General features: G+C 38.4%; 1 protein-coding gene across 13 annotated transcripts in view; it reads left to right on the top strand.

Annotated features, from left to right (window-relative positions):
• JAK2 (Janus kinase 2) overlaps positions 1-17,329 on the top strand; it is an 87,295-nt gene that overhangs the window by 33,268 nt on the left and 36,698 nt on the right. For 11 of the 13 annotated variants that reach the window (XM_031606142.2, XM_031606146.2, XM_090132390.1 and 8 more), the window contains 4 exons: positions 635-700; positions 4,783-5,035; positions 13,794-13,917; positions 14,674-14,791. In XM_031606142.2, the coding sequence (XP_031462002.1) occupies positions 4,816-5,035; positions 13,794-13,917; positions 14,674-14,791 (462 nt within the window). In that variant the 5' untranslated portion in view covers positions 635-700; positions 4,783-4,815. Of the gene's footprint in view, positions 1-634; positions 732-4,782; positions 5,036-13,793; positions 13,918-14,673; positions 14,792-17,329 lie in introns of all 13 variants that reach the window. The other 2 variants (XM_031606152.2, XM_031606148.2) reach the window with 1 other exon arrangement.

Below are 17,329 nucleotides of genomic sequence, written 5' to 3'. Positions count from 1 at the left end.
TCTCTCTTCAGCCTTTTCTTGTGGTTGAAGCATCACAGCAGGGTATTTCCATTTTTTCACTGATGGAGAGAGCTACTGTTTTGCTTAGGTGTTTTCAAATGGTGTTTATTGCAACCACAGAAGTATGTAAAGAGAATGAAAGTAGGCATGCCCTTGTCCTTCCTCCTGAGAGACATTTGGTGCTAACTTCCACACAAATTGTAAGGAGAGAGAGTGTTATCAGTTTTTAGCTAGAATTAAGTGTTTTAGTGAAATGGAGTGTTACTACCTTAAGTGAATCTGCCGTGTCTTTTTTTTATTCTTTTTATTTCTCTTCTAATGCCATCAGAGTTCTCTTAAACTGATTTCTTTATTTACAAAAAAGAAAAAATACAGTGTAAGAAAAAAAGACAGCTGGGAATTATGAAACAAGTGTACATTTAGTGTACCAGCTTATTGTTAGAACTAAGGATCAAAGTCTAACAGAACCAAAAATATGGTTTTGAAAAGTTCTTCACAAAGAAGACAATAGGAATTCAGGCATATGAAAAAGGAATGAATCGCACTATCTGAAACTCAACACCTGAGTTCTTAAGTAATGATACATTTGCTCAAGGCCATTCACTTTATAATATTTACTATGTTTCTATTGCAGATACATTATGTTCTACCATTGCCTCTGTGCCTCCTTTGTCTGACCTCCTGTGGATACCAACAGCAAGTGGGTGACCTTTGATATGCTCATTTAAAAGGTTTCATCTTTCTTATGTTTTATACAGAGCTTTCTCAAGTAATAAAAGGTAGTTGACAGAAGACTTACCTATAGTGGGAGAATGCCCTTTCTCCAGGGGGAAAAAAAAAAAAAAAGATATGCAAGCTGAAAGAGTGGTTATTTTCAAAAGAAGAGTTTAGATTTAAAGAAAAAAAAAAAGCAGCCTATAACTGAAATAGTCTGTAAGAAGAAAATTTTAATAAACTGGGCTGCAGATGCGAATACTATTTAATCATGAAGGGCTTTTTATGCCCTATGCATTTTAATATATTTCCCTACATTGTGATGGTTTTCAATCTGTTAATTAATTCTCTTTTCTAGTTGAAGTTATACTATTTTTAAATTAGTGCAGGACAGCATGGAAGGTAAAATCAATTCTTTGGTGCATTGGAGTTGCAGACAGAAACAGAAAAGTGCATATAAGCACGTAGCATTGTAAATGCTGGTGGTTGTTAGAACAGCATGAGTAATAATTAATCCTTTAAAAATTCAGTCTTGAAATATGATCAAGATTAGAAATATCAAAATAACCCTCTTGGATCAAATACATTGTTCCTTAGTTCCAGAATCAGATCTCTTACAGATAGGTGCTTTAATCACCAAATCAAAATGTATTCGTTGAAGATTGTGTTATTTATACTAATGGCAAAAATGTTTATAAGTGGACTGGTAATTTTTTAATTTCACTGAGTTCTGGTTGCATGTTGGATATAAACTTGTCACAGAGTTAACTAGATCAATATATGCCCGTGACAGGGGGCAGTAGGCCCCTACCCCTCTATCCACCTCCCAGCCCCAAAATAGGAAGGAAGGGAGAAAAAAAAAAAAAAAAAAAAAAACAAAACAGCAGCAACAATCTATGGAGGAAAACTTATTTTACTATGATATCAGAATGCAAGATAACACAATATAATACAATCTAATCAAAATTGAGACTAATAAATCAGATAGGAGAGAGTTCCTGAGACCAAGTCAAACCTGAAAGGCTTGGAATGGCTAGGAAAGCACCCTCCAGCACCCAATGCCAGGCAGTAAAAGACTGCTGCACCTGGAAGGGTCAGATTCCATGACTTCCTTAATGTATAGGGATAGGTACCTGGAATTGGAACATTAACACTTTAATTCCAGTACACTACATGATGTTTTGATGCAGAATACTGAAAACCAAAAAACATAAAACCATGACAAAACTTTCAGATATATGTGGGCCTTGTACATTGCATCTGTCTGGGCAACAAATACCTGTGTGGGTACTGTGAGTAACTTACCTACAGATGTCCCATTCTGAGTATATTAAATCTTTGATGCAATGGTTATTTTCTTCAACAAAACGTAAGATTCTGGATGGCTTAATAGAAGTGCAAATTTTTCCCTTCATTGAACACTGTTTGCCTGATTGTGGCCTTTGCAGCTGAAAGACCTTCATGGCAATATATGACTGAGGCCCACAGCTCAAATTCACTTGTACTTAGAAATGTAGATTTATGATTCGGTGATATATTAGTTCTGTGTTGCTTCAGTTTGGAAATTAAAATGATGTATTTTTCTATTGATGTTGTTGTTGGGTATTTTATTTTTTGCTTTGCTTCACGGGCTTTCTGTCTGTATTTACCATCAAGTTAGCATAGTTCTGTGCTCTTGTATATGTAAACTTAGTATTTTTATCTATTTTTTTTATTTTTTATCTATTACATAGATTCATGAAACGAATACTTTCTTCCTTTGAGGTGTTAAGCCTTTTTCCTGCTGGCTTAACTGTTGTGATCGTTTTTAGTAGAACAGGTCACTTTTAACTCATATAATGTAAACCCACATAAATCATACAGTCATCTTTTCCTTAGTAACTGTAGATTCGAGAGGGGAAAAAAAATTAAAAGTAACTCTCCAAACACGTATTTTATGATAAAGCAGTATATGTAGGTTTCTCCAAAAGCGATGCCTCTTATTTACTTCCATGGAAACTACAACAAATACCAAGAGAACAATAGTGCTATTTGTCAGAACAAATTCTCAGCTAAAAACACTATTTTTTTTAACATAGTTATCACCATGATCTATACATTTTTGCCAGCCATAAACAAGAGCCTGAATTCCAAGCTTGTAAGGATCTGCATTCTGGAACATGGCTTGTCTTCAACATCATCTTTGCTACAGTGCACCACTCCACTGCCTTACTGTGCTCATATCCACTGCTTGGTCTCCATAAACGTTCAGCAAGCATCAATGAATGTCAGTGGGAGCAATTTTTTCCACATGGAGAAATTCAGCAACACACTCGTAAGACCCCTCACCAGTTTCACTGCCCTTCTCTGGACACGTTCCAGGGCCTTAATGTCTTTCTTGTAGTGAGGGGCCCAAAACTGAACACAGTACTCAAGGTACGGCCTCACCAGTGCTGAGTACAGTAGGATGATTACCTCCCTGCTCCTGCTGGCCATGCAATTTCTAATGCAGGCCAGGATGCCATTAGCCCTCTTGGCCAACTGAGCACAATGTTGGCTCATGTTCAGCCAAGCATCAACCAACACCCCCAGGTCCATTTCCTCTTAACAGTCATTCAGCCACTCAGCCTGAAGCCTATAGCGCTGCATGGGGTTATTGTGGCCAAAATGCGGGACCCGGCACTTGGCCTTGTTGAACCTCAGTCCAGCGATCCAGCTTATCTAGATCCCTCTGAAGGACCTCCCTACCCTCAGGCAGATCAACACTACCTTCCAACTTGATGTCATCTGCAAACTTACTGAGGGTACACTCAATCCCCTCATCTAGGTCATCAATAAAGATATTCAACAAGATAGGCCACAGTACCGACCCCTGGAGGACACCTCTTGTAACGGGGTCACCACCTGGACTTAACTCTATTAACCACTACTCGTTGGGCACAGCCCTCTACCCAATTCCTTACCCAAAAGGATATACCTGTCCAGGCCACAAGCAGCCAGTTTCCCCGGAAGAATACTGTGAGAGACCATGTCAAAGGCTTTGCTGAAGTGTAGGTAGACTACATCGATAGCCTTTCCTTTGTCTACCAGTCTGGTCACCCAGTTGTAGAAGGAGATGAGGTTGGTCAAGCATGACCTGCCTTTCATGAACTCGTGCTGGTTGGGTCTGATCCTCTGGAATCCATGCATGTGCCGTGTGATCTCACCCAAGATGATTTGCTCTGTAGCTTTCCCTGGTACTGAGGTACTGAGGAACTTCCTGGATCCTCCTTATGGCCCTTCTTGTAAACCTTCGGTAAGCCTCCTTCATGCAGGCTGAAAGGTCAGTGGTTTCCTGGACTACATCTGAAGAGCAGTGGCCAGCAGAGAGAGGGAGGTGACTGTCCCTCTTCTCTACCCTGGTGAGGCTCCCTGGAGTACTGTGTACTAGGTTCCCCAGGCCTGGTCAAGAAGGATATGGAGCAGTTGGAGCGTGTCCAGAGAAGTCCCACAAAGGTTGTCAGAGGGCTGAAGCACCACTCCCATGAAGAAATGTTGAGGGAATTGTTTCTCTTGGAGAGGAGAAGACTCTGGGGAGACCTCATTGCAATCTTTTAATACCTGAAAGGATCTTGCAAGGAGATGGGGAACCAACTTTTTACACAGGTGAAAAATGACAGGACAAGGGCAAGAGGGAATAGATTTAAACTAAAATAGTGGAGATTTCAGTATGATGTTAGGAAGAAATTTTTTACTCAGAGGGCAGTGAGGCATTGAAAATGGTTGTCCAGAGAAGTTGTGGATGCCTTGTTCCTGCGGGCATTGAAGGCCAGGCTTGGTGGGCTCCTGAACAGTCTGGTCAAGTGCTTGGCAACCTTGCCCATGGCAAGGGGTTGGAACTAAATGATGTTTGAGGACCTTTCAACCAAAGCCATTCTGTGATTGAAGTGAAGTGAAACTCAACTTTTAGTAGACCTTCTAAGCTGTTCTCTTATTCTCGGTAGTAAGTGTTTATGTTCCTTGTGTCAAAAGGGAGCTATTGTTAGATAAAAGTATTGCAAGCAAGACTGCATGCAGTTATTCAAAGAGTACTCTTTACGTTTCTTTTAGGCAAATGTTCTGAACAGAAACAAAAGGAAAACAATGGCCTGTCTTACAATGGCAAATATAGAAGGCACAGCAACTGCCACTGTCCACCAGAATGGTGACATCCTTGGGAATACTAGTGCACCTAAGCAGACAGAGCCATTGCTTCAAGTGTACCTTTATTATTCACCTGTGAAGACAGGAGGAGATTATCTTCAATTTCCAGCTGGAGAATACATCGCAGAAGAGATTTGCACTGTTGCCTGCAAAGCGTGTGGTAAGTATACATGCTGTGGTTTTTTTGACAGTGTAATTGCACTTGATTCAAGAGAGCTTTTAATAAACCAAAGCTCATCATAATACTGGTGTTTTAACAGAAATGCTAATCTCTTTGATGTTTTTCAACTAATCATTGTCAGCAGTGATTAGTGCAAGGCTTCTTTTGCTATCAGAAAGCTTGTGAAGCTGAAATTATAATCAGGTCTACTACATTTATAGTCTTCATTTGTATTTGTAATATATATATGTTTATATATTTATGTAAATATAAGTATGTAATATAAATGTATAATGTATAATGCATATTTTTATATTTATTCATATTATTTAACTTTAAATGCTTCACTTTACTATTTATTTATTTACTATAAATGAATCACTTTTTAGATGAAAAATGATATATAAGGTATAACATGACCATTATGTCTGTGGCTTTTTCCTTTTTGAATCATTTACAAAGTAAAGTCAACAAGTATATAATCAACTTTAGAATAAATAAATAAATAATCATATGTCTAGTTAATAATGCCTTTGAATTGTTACATTTATCCAGACCATGGATAGGTGCTGAGACCTATAGTAAAACAACTTAAATGTGTTTTGTGCAAGGATTTTTCATTTTATTGCAGTTGTAGCTTGAATCTCTGAATTTGGGCAATTTGGAAAGAAAAAAAATTAATCTCAAAGTCCAGATACTAAAGAGACTTTATTATCCACAGTGTCTCTGTCTCTTTTTGGGACTATTCATAGTACAAGACTTTGTCTTTTAGTTCTCCAAATGCCACATTTCAGGTGCAAATGACTTTTTAAAAAAAGGGATCATAATTTCAAATATTTGTTTTCCAATGAGTCACAAATGTGTACCCACTTTGGAAAACGTCTTCTTAGTGACTTATCAATTGTTGTGAATTCTTTAGTAAGAGTACATTACTTAGCATTGTTGACAGTGTTTTTGGTGGGTGTTTTTGGACTTCAGTTTTAATACTCACATGGCTGTAAGGCTCTCAGGTACAGTATTTATAAGTATGTAAGGCTAGTTGGCATAGGGGAGGAGGTTCTTCACTTTTTGAATGCTGAAGTGGTGAATTTTTTACATTAGATAATATTTATTCCCATAAAATATGTAACTGCTACTGTAATGAAGGACCAGTGCGGAGGGGATTAACTAGAGAATGATTTCACTAGAAAATGGAGGAATAAAATGTTCTTTAAGTTTAATCTTCTCATATCAACTTGCCAGAATATTAAAGTAATAAGGTCTTGTGTACATCAAACTTAGTATGTTTGATGTATGTCTATGTTAGAATAGCAAAGTCTTTGAAGGAATATATTGTGTGATCAGCCATGACATCAGGTACCTTCTTTTTCTTACTATTTATTTGACTAGGTTATTTTTGTCGTAGAGAGCTAGAACTTCATAAGTTCTTCTAACTCTTCTAACAAATCAGTTATTTAAAACTCAGCTTCCAGAAAAGCAGGCAACCTAGTTTGAATTTACTGGAATAGTAACTATCTTGATAGTTTGACTAGCTGCTTCTACTGTTATTTCTTGTCTACTTCTTATTTCCATTTCCTCTTCTCTAATTTAAATTCACCTTTCTTCAGTTTTCAGATGTTTGTTTGAAATCGTGTTTTTTTCATCTTTTCCCCATCACCACTGCTAGAGAGACACATTACCATCATTATATTATCTTTAGATCTTATTTTATGAAGTTTTTTTATGGATTTCAGTAGTTTGAATGTCTTTAGATGGTGTCTTTTGCACCATCTCCAATTTCCCATGAATATGTGCAGACCAGGCCATGTACAATATTCTACTCGTACAAGTCACAAACATGCAAGATATAATTCCTGCTAATCCAGGAATCCAATTAGTTGTATTTCCCCATGACATTATCTAAGGACTTCATGTTTCTTGTTTTCTCAGACTCCACCAGTCCTTCTCAAGGCTTCTAGCATTTGGCGTACTAGCTTCTGTTTTGTGGGTTTGACTGGTTTCTAGCTCCCAGATGTATCCTTCTACATCTGACTATTTTAAGAAATAATTTTGTATGAACAGAATATCTTACTGAGTGGATTTTATCTTTTTAGCTATTGTTACATCATTCTGTATCAGTCTGTAATTCATATTTGCAGTGGTGTTGTACTTGCTTCTATAAATGAAATATTTTGTTATGTTGAGGCTTCATCCTTTTAAAGCTAAGGTGGAGAAAGTCTTCTGAAGAGTGGTTTCTGCCTGACAGCTAACATGGCAGTATTTTGCTGCCAGATTGTGAGAGGAATTTGTAACTTCATTGCCTTTGAATTGGCAGAAAAGACTGAAATGGTTTTTGAATGTAGGGCTTCTTTTTCTTTTTCATAATAGTTATCAGCTCTTAAATCACAAACTATCACTTCTAATCATTTTCACTTTTTTGGATGAGATTTTATGCTTGTAGGTAGAATATGTAGGTCTGTGTAGCATATGTACTCCAGGAATGCTTAAACTGGCAAGAATTTTCAGGAATTTTCTATGAATCAGTATACTCCATAAAGACGAGAGTGGTTTAGATAGTAGGAATGTCTGAGATGCAATAAACTTGGAAAATACTGATGAACTTTCTCCATGATTTGAGCAATTGCTAGATCCCTTGATAGCAGAGCTGTTACGTCAAAGTATGACTGCTGCTTGTGGCAAGCAGTCTTGTGTACCTTTTAGACAAGTCAAACAATCGAAGGTTTTCCAATCTATGCTGGCTTGGCTTCAAATCTGCTGTATATGGCATATATTAGCTATATAAATTTTCTTCTGTATAAATATTCTGCAGTTGAATGCCAGTTCAAGAGATTCATGTAGTAGCTAGGTTTTTCCTCTTTTTATTCAAAACAAAACAAAACAAAATAAAACAAAAAAACAGCTTTCAATTTTGGGAAAAATATAATTAATACAAACCTTCTTGTAGGTTGTTTGGATTTTGATATTAAAAATTGTCAGAACATAAAACTGACAAATTTTCTAACCAGAACAGTTGATTTTAAGCTTAAATCAATGAGTTGTTTTCAGCAATCACCCTTACCTATGTCATCTGCCATGTAAGACAACTCTAAAATAGTTGCATCAAATTGAAAGGAAGCCTTAGCCAAAGAGAGAAAATGTTATTAGAACAAGTAACTGACTATCAAAATGAGATACAAAAAAAAATTATTCTAGTGGTTATAGCATCATTGCGTTCATTTTCTAAATTTGGTATCTGAGATTTGTTTTTGCAAATGACCATCTTAAATCCTTTCCCTTTCTCTTCTCCTTCAAATTAATCTAAAATGAAATTACACTATTAAATAGTTTTTAGTATTTATATTTTTTGCTAAAAAAAAAAAAAAAGTAGCATGACCAGTGTAGATGTGGAGCTATAAAAGCACACTGAGGAAAGGAAGGAGCTCTATGCAAATGTTTTTGCTGTGTTTTTTTTTAGGCTTGAGGTAGAAGTTTGAGGATTAAAACTTTGCTGTGTTAAAAACTTTCATGATGTTGCTTGACAACTGGTATAGAGTGCTGTGGCTTTTTTGTATATAATAGCTTTTTTGTATATATTAGCTTTGTCTTCTAAACAAAATACTTGCCAAGAGACAGTTCTGGTTTTGTTTGCCATAGTCCAGACAATTTGTTTAATAGCCTTGCTAGGAATGAAAAGTGGAGAGTAATTCTACTTTATTATGTCTGATTCACTGTTGCCTATTATTCATTGTTGTTATTCATTGTTTTATTTGCTAATGTGATTAGTGAAGTGTAGAAAACTAGAGGAGGTTTTTAATACCTCTTGGAACAGCTTTTCTGATTTTACTTGTACTGAAAATGATTTCTCAGAAATTTTCACCATTGGTTAATTGTCTAGGTTTCATCAAAAGACTTAGATGCTCAGGCACCCTTTCCCTCTTCCCACTCTTCCCCCTCCTTTTTTCATTGTTTCTTTAGAAAGCACTTAAGTCCTGATGTTCTTAGTTCTTTGAAAAATCCCTGCAATTAGTAGCGCTGCCAAAATTTACAAGAAAAGGGAAGTGTTTGAACTCTGCTTTCATCAGACCTTTATGGACAATTTTCAAGACCCTAATAAATGGGTTTTCTCTGAATGGCGTTATGGTCAAAATTTTTTCAAGTCTGGCAATGTTTTGATGCTGATGCAAAGATATATAATTTCCTTCTCCCCCACGTTTTCTTTCCTCCTTAGAAATTAAGAGGTTTAATACCCTTTCTTGATGAACTATACCCTTCTTGATGATCTATATGTCCTCAGGCACTGGCAGTGAAAGATATCAATTACCATATGGAATTACAAATGATTAAGTATGAAGGATGGATGAGTGCTTACATTACTTCCTAAGCATAGGAGGGAAGTAAAGGTGGACTTCTTTTTGTTTTGTTAAATACAATACTTCACCTTGGAGGAAGAATTTCAAAGTCCTGTTCCTCACTTAAGAAATCAATTTCTGTTGAGAATAGCAATCATGTCATCTGGGTTGAAGTATTGAAGTGTTGTGTGTAAATGTGTGTGTTTCTCTTTAGCATTTGAATTTAAAAATTACTTGGAATTGTTCAGTGAGCTTATTTCAGATTTTAATGGGGTAATATCTTAATGAGACTACATACATATTCAGCACTGTCTTCAATGGTGTCTAGCATCTGGCTAGAATCTCAAATAGGTGGGTAATTTATTTGCATTATATTGTAAAATATTCTGTGATAATTTGGCATACATACAACACACAGACTCAGAACTAATGTCAGTTATTGTTGCTTTGAAGACTAGTAATCTGTAATATGAATTGATCCAATTTCACAACCAAATTCAGTTGCATAGGGTTAGGGTTAGGATAGACTTATTCTTAACTCCAGAAAAGAATATAATTAGTTGGGTATATATATATATATATATATATATATATATATATATATATTAATTTAAGATCACATATTTCTTACTGCACCATGAATTTGCTGCATCCTGATTTACACCCAATCCCTCATTTGTTAATCTGTTCAGAGTTATTCATGTGGGATTTTTTTTTGTTTTGATTTCTCTTTGGTTACTTCACATAGTTCTTTCTATTTTCTTCCATTGAAAATCACGTTAGTATCTAGGTCTGGCATGTTTTGGTGAGCTATCTCAGATGATTAGCCTGTAGATTTCAACAGCTTAATCTGACAGCTACATAAGAACTCTTGCTCTTAGCCTTGTTGCTGGCTCCCTGCGGCAACATACTCAATTTTAAGCTTGTTCTTAAGGAGTGAATTACTTTTTGTTCTAAGTGCTTATGCAGTTTTATACCTAGAGTTGATTCATTTGTTTCTAACTGATTAAATGTGCTTTAGATTTGATGAAAGGGGCCTACCTCCTTCAATAATTACCTCCACATAGACATTGTTACCTCTAGTGGGAACTGGGGGAGCAAACTCCCCCAGCCACTGTAAGGGCAGAGCAAGTCTGAGGTGATCTCATGAGACTGAATGTGTGCAAGTCCATGGGGCCAGACAACATGCATCACAGGGTTTTGAGGGAGCTGGCTGATGTAGATGCTGAGATGCTCTCCATCATATTTCATAAGTCATGGCTGACAGGCAAAATCCCTGGGAACTGGAAAAAGAGAAACTTCACTCCCATTTTCAAGAGAGGGAAGAAAGAGGTCTCAGGGAACTACAAGCTGGCGGGCCTCACCTCTGTGCCTGGGAAGATCATGGAACAGATCTTCATGAAAGACATGTTAAGACACATGATGGATGAGCAGATGATCCCAACCAGACAGCATGGCTTCACCAGGGGAAGGGTTGTGCCTGACTAGTCTGGTAGCCTTCTGTAATGGAACACAGCATCAGTGGACAAAGAGAGGGCAACTGATGTCACCTACCTGGACTTGTGCAAGGCCTTTGACATGGTCCCCCACCACATCCTTATCTCTAAACTGGAAACATACAGGCTTGAAGTGTGGACTTTTCTGTGGATAAGGGATTGGTTGGAAGTTTGCATCCAGAGGGTTGTGATCAGTGGCTGTATGTCCAAGTGGAGGCTGGTAATAAGCAGTGCCCACAAGGGTCCATCTTGGTAACAATATTCCTTATCATTGAGACAGATGATGGGATTGAATGTACCCTCAGCAAGTTTGTTATGTCACCTAGCTGAGTGGTATGACTGATAGAGCAGAAGAAAGGAAGGCCATCCAGAGGAACCTTGATAAACTTGAAAGGTGGATCCTGGTGGACATAATGAGATTCAGTAAAGTAAAGTGGAAGGTTTTGCACTTGAGTCAAGGTAATCCCAGATACGTATACAAATCAGAAGAACTGCTTGGGAGTAGCATTGCTAAGAAGGACTTTAGAGCTCCTGGTTGATGAAAAACCTAACATGAACTAGCAATGCACACTTGCAGTCTGGAAGGCCAATAATATCTGGATTCTGTCAGAAGAGGAGTGGCCAACAGGGCAAGGGAAGTGATTGTCCCCCTCTACTCTGCCCTTATGACAACCTACCCGGAATACTGCATCTGTAAGTCTGGGCCCTCCAACACAGGAAAGATGTGGAGCTTTTGGAGAGAGTTCAGAGGAGGGCAACAAAGATGTTCCAAGGACTGTAGCACCTCTCCTGTTAAGACAGGCTGAAGAAACTGGGCTTATTCAAAATGGAAGAGAAGAAGGCTGCAGGGAGACCTCATTGCAGCCTTCCAATATTTTAAGGAGGTTTATAAATATGAGGGAAATCAACTTTTTACATGGGTAGATAGTGATAGGACAAGGGAGAATGATTTTAAACTAAGGGAAGGAAGATTTAGATTAGATGTCAGGGAAGTTTTGTTTTTTTTTACTGAGTGTGGTTAGGTCCTGGAAAACGTTGCCCAGAGAGATTGTAGATACTCTGTTCTTGAAGGTGTTTAGGGCCAGTTTGGATGGGGCCCTGGGCAGTCTGATCTAGTGTTTGAGCTAGCAGTTGGCAACCCTGCCTGTGGCCAGAGTGTTGGGGCTTTATGGTCCTTGGCATCCCTCTGAACCCAAGTTGTTCTGTGATTCTGTGAACTCTATAAAAAACTTTTTTTTTTTCTCTGATTTCTGTGTGAATTTCTGTGATTTCCTTCTAAATCACATTCCTTCAGGATGGAATTGATTTTTAGTATTTTGCCTCTTGCCAGAATTCTTGTGTCTCTTAATATTATTTGCAATTGCATTTGTTCTCACTATCTGTGAGGTATTTAAAATATTTGTGTTTATTTCATAGAATAGAATCATAGAATCACCAAGTTTGGAAAAAGACCCGTATGATCATCTAGTCCAACTGTCCTCCTACTAGCAATATTTTCCCACTGAACCATGTCCCTTAGTATCACATCTAAATGTTTTTTTGAATACATCCAGGGATGGTGACTCAAAAAACTCCCTGAGCAGCCCTTTCCAGCACTTGACCACTCTTTCAGAGAATAAATGTTTTCTAATATCCAGCCTGAACCTCCTTCAGTGCAACTTAAGACTGTTCCTTCCAGTCCTATTACAAATTATGTGGGAGAAGACACTGTCCCCCACTTCACCAACTGCCTCCCTTCAAGTAGTTGTAGAGAGCTATTGTGGTCTCCGCTGAACCTCTTCTTCTGCAGACTGAGCAATCCCAGTTCCTTCAGCCACTCCTCATAGGATTTGTGCTCCAGATCCCTCACCAGCTTCCCTGACCTTCTCTGGACATGGCCCAGGGCCTTGATGTCTTTCTTGTAGTGAGGGCCCCAAAACGTAACACAGTACTTGAGATACAACCTCACCAGAGCAGAATATTAGGGGACAATCACCTCCCTGCTCCAGCTGACTAAACTATTTCTTATACAAGCAAGGGTGCCATTGGCTGCCTTGGCTACCTGGGCATATGTTGTCTCATGTTCAGCAAACTATCGAAATCCTCAGCTTCATTTCCTTACCTTCACTTTCACACTACAACTTTTATCCTACTCTCTGATCTGTGCACCTGTATCCCATTATGTCTTGAAAATTTGCCAGTGGTTGAATTTCTTTCTTTAATGCTGCAAAGTCTTGGATATCTAACCTGTTTTCAAATCATAACATTGGCATTTCTTGGTCACACAACAGTATGATATATTACAGAACTCTGTCATCTGTCTTTCAAGTTAGGCTGTACCCTGCAGTTAGAAGCCTCAAAGGCAAATTATAATTTTGTGCTTCTGAAGATCTGGTGCTTCACAGATTTACACAGCTTACAAGTAGAATTGATTCTCAGTTCTCACTGAAAGAGTTCTGAAACTTTTTGAGGGGAAAAAAAAAATCCATTTTTGTACATTTGGTTTTGTTCTTAACTGAACTACAGAAGTGTAAATGGCAGGTTGTTCTAGTAATGATGGCCTCTGATTACTCATCAGCCTGGAATAATGAAATCAATAGCTAGATTTGATTTTTGGAAAAGGTAACAGAAAAATAATGTACTGTTGTTGATTGTTACTTCTTGAACGAAAAGGCTGATAATCCATTGTATAAAATGCCATTCAGATAAAATCTTACAATTTGAACATTAAGAATAGAGTAACGCGTACAATCTTGTTAAAGAATGAGAAAATAAACCAGGAAAAAATCTGCGGGTTTTAAGATGATCTCTGCAATGCTGTTGACAGTGGTAGAGCAGTGTAATAATAGTTGGAGAACATGTGCTATCTACTGCTTTTAACAATGTATTTTTCATAGTAAGATTGATTCTCTGTGAAAATAGATTCTTATGAATATTTCTCTGTTCTTTATTTAGGTATCATGCCAGTGTATCATAACATGTTTGCACTCATGAGTGAAACAGATAGAGTTTGGTATCCTCCGAATCACATTTTTCACGTAGATGAAGCAACCAGAATAATGCTACTGTACCGGATAAGGTAATCCAAAGAAATGTTACACACTTTTCATGATAGTACAGAACTGTGTGAGGAAAATACAGTCAATAAGGCATTTAGATGAACTGTAATTTCTCTGTTACAGACATTGTTGGTGAGATCTGGATGAAAGATAGATGAGAGAATAAAAATCAAGTAATTTAAGTTGTATGCATATTATATGTATTACATTTCAGATTGGAGAAAGAAACAATTCAAATGTATAAGGAATTAAAATAATATTGCTCTTAAGAGTACTACATCTCCATCTCCTTACTTGCCCATTTGGAGTCAGTAGGAGTTCTGAAATGCAGAATGATGATATTTGGTGGATGTCTCTAGTACATCCATTTTTGCCTACCCTGATTTCTGAATGTGGGCTTCTAAATCTATAGTCACCGTTTTCCTTAGGGAAAAGACTGCTTTTTCTTTAAATTGCATAATGTAAACTGATAACTTGATTGTTTCTTTAGGAATTGTCTTAGAGGAAACTGGAAGAGTAACACAAGATCCTCTGTATTCTGATTAGATGAGGGTAGATTTGCAGAGCTCATTGTTTTTACCAGTGCGGCTTCTCACCCCCTAAGTGTTGTACTACACACCAATAACTAGATCAAATCCTTCTGTTGACTTTGGAAGGCTTAATATTGACTTTTCAGAACAGCCAGCACTTACTTTAGATCTACGAAATATGTAATTTCTGGTGTTGGTAAACAAGAGTGTATTTTCACTGTCATTTACTTAAATATTTTTTAACAGGTTTTATTTTCCCCACTGGTATTGCAATGGCACAAGCAGAGCATATCGCTATGGCATTATTCGGGGCTCAGAAAGCCCTGTTCTTGATGATCTTGTCATGTCTTACCTATTTGCACAGGTATGATTATCTTAATTATATCTTTAAAATGCAGACTTATAAGGGTTGTTGATATTTCTCCCTTTCACTTCTAATAGTAGTTATGCAAATTCTTTTGACAGCTTGAAGCTTTTAAACAGAAAAATTAAAGCTTGTGTTGCATTGTATTTCTGCAGAGGTGAAGTTCAAATGGCGGTTGTGGGAGAGCAGGGAGATTGTTCAGTTCCCATCCAGTTCCACCACGTGAAAATCTTTCACTGTGACTTCCATATTGGACTGTTATAATGTGGAACAACATGCTCCACATATGTTAGCATTGCAGTTTGTCTGACAAGTTGCTGTCTGTCTGCCATTTCCAACAGCTCTGGTTATGGTATCCATTCAACAGATAGTTGTGTCTTCTGTGACACTTACAGCCTTTCCAGCCACAGAAACTGGTGCAGCTATGCAGAGTTCCTGAAGGAACATGAAGCAATCTAGGTCTCAGGTTGCAGGGTGTGCCCAAGCTTTTCATCAGTGTCTGGTGGCAGCAATGAGCACACCTGCAGGAAATATGCCCAGATGGAAGTACTGCTCAGCCTGTGGACAGAGCTTTGGGAGGAGACGAGTGGGCTGATGAACATCAGGAAGTTGAAGGAGACTGACTAGCAGAGCTGTACCCTACCATCCCCAAGACAGATGCATTAGCTGACCACAATAAGAGAAATGAAGGGCTGTCTCTCTTCTTAAAAACAGGAGGAAGGAAGGTAACTAAGAGAGAGAGGAGAATAGAGGCAGGTTTCTGCTCGGGGTGGCAGGTGAATCTCCCCCTGCCTATCTCACCCTCTCATTCAGGTGCCCTTTTACATAAGGAGTGAAGCTTTGGAATTTGATGAGCAGATAGATGTAGATGAAGGTTCGTCCAGGTTGCAGGGGTCACCTAGGGCTAGACAGCCTTTCTCCCATATCATGAGCACCTCTGTTGATACAAGAAGGGTTGTGATAGGTGACTCCTTTCTGAGAGGAACAGAGGGTCTCATATACCAAACAGGCTCAAACCATAGGAAAGTCTATTGCCATCCTAAGAAACATCACTAGAAAACTCACTACCCTGGTGTGATTCTCTGCTTAATGCATATTAGTTGGTTTTCGTGTCCATGGTGGTGAGGTAGCAAAAAAGTCCAAGGGAAATCAGAAGGGACGTTCAAGGCCTTGGGGGTATGTTTTTCTCTATCCTCCAAGAAGCCTGGAGCAATGTTGAAAGGAACGGGCAGATACAGCTGTTGACTAGGTGGCTCCAAGGCAGGTGTCACCTGCAGAATTTTGTTTCTTGATCATGGGATAGCCTTCTCAAGATGAGACTCACTGGCAACCACTGAGATGCACCTTTCTCAGAGGGTGGGAAGGAGACTTCTGTGCTTGAGCTAGCAGAACTGATTGATAGAGATTTGAACTAGTTTTGAAGGGGTAAAGAATAAAGCCAGTCTCACCAGCAATAAGTTATGGAATGACATACCAAAATTGGAGGGCATTATTGGCATAAGTAGTTGGGAAGAGTCCTGGCACTGCTGTCTGATGAGGGACAGTTGTAGACTCATCAACGGAAGGACATAGGCAGGGCATATGAAGTAGAAATCTGGTGCTGGGTGTGAGTGAGAGCCTGGAGTGTATGAAGCTTGCAGTTTGCAGTGAGATGGTTAAGAGCCTTGGGGTAGGGATTAAGGGACAAGCAAATAGACCTTCAAATGGCATCCATTTTATTATATGTCTTCCAGGTGGGATGATAACTTCAGTGAATCATTATTGAAGGAAATAAGAGATCTCTTTATCAACTGCCCTTGTGACTTTGATTTGTCATACTTAAATCGGGAATACCACACAGCTGATACAGACAGATTCAGAATATTCCTAATACACCATGATGATAACTTTCTAGTACAGGTACCAAGGGAGCCAATGAGAAAAGATGCCCTACTAGATTTGCTGCTTGTGAACCGAGAAGGTCTTGTGACTGAAGTGCCAATTAGTGGCTGTCTTAACTATAGTGACTGTGATGTTGTATAGTTTATAATCTTTAGTAGCAGGGTGAAAACTGCCATCAAGACTTCAGCTTTGGATATGAAGAAAGCAGACTTCAGGCTGCCCAGGAAACTGGTTAGAAGTGTCTGCTGGGAAACTAGTTTGAAGGTGTTGAGGTTCATCAGTGCTGGACTGTTTTTGAGTACCACCTCTTAAAAGCCCAGGAACAAGCAATTCCAAAGTGTCAGAAGTCAACATAGCAGGGCAGAAAGCTGGTTTAGCTCAACAGGGATCTTCACCTAGAGCTCAGGCAGAAAAAAAAAGAAAGTATGTGGCCACTGAAAGTGAGGTTAGGCAATATTGTAGGAGTATAGAAATGCTGTTCCCTTCTGTAGGGAGAAAATTTATACCAAAAACAAAAAACAAACAAAAAAAAACCCTCAATAAGAATTGAAACTGACCATCAAAGGGGATAATAGGGCTTTTAAAAATTTTTTTGAAGTACGTGGGGCTAGAGATCAGACTGGTGACCAATCACTAGTGTGCGGTTCTGGAATCTTC

The sequence above is a fragment of the Phasianus colchicus genome, chromosome Z, assembly GCF_987193195.1.
Source record: "Phasianus colchicus chromosome Z, bPhaCol1.hap1.1, whole genome shotgun sequence".
Lineage (NCBI taxonomy): Eukaryota > Metazoa > Chordata > Aves > Galliformes > Phasianidae > Phasianus > Phasianus colchicus.
The sequence above is the reverse complement of the archived record's forward strand: the minus strand, read 5'-3'. Positions and strand labels throughout refer to the sequence as shown.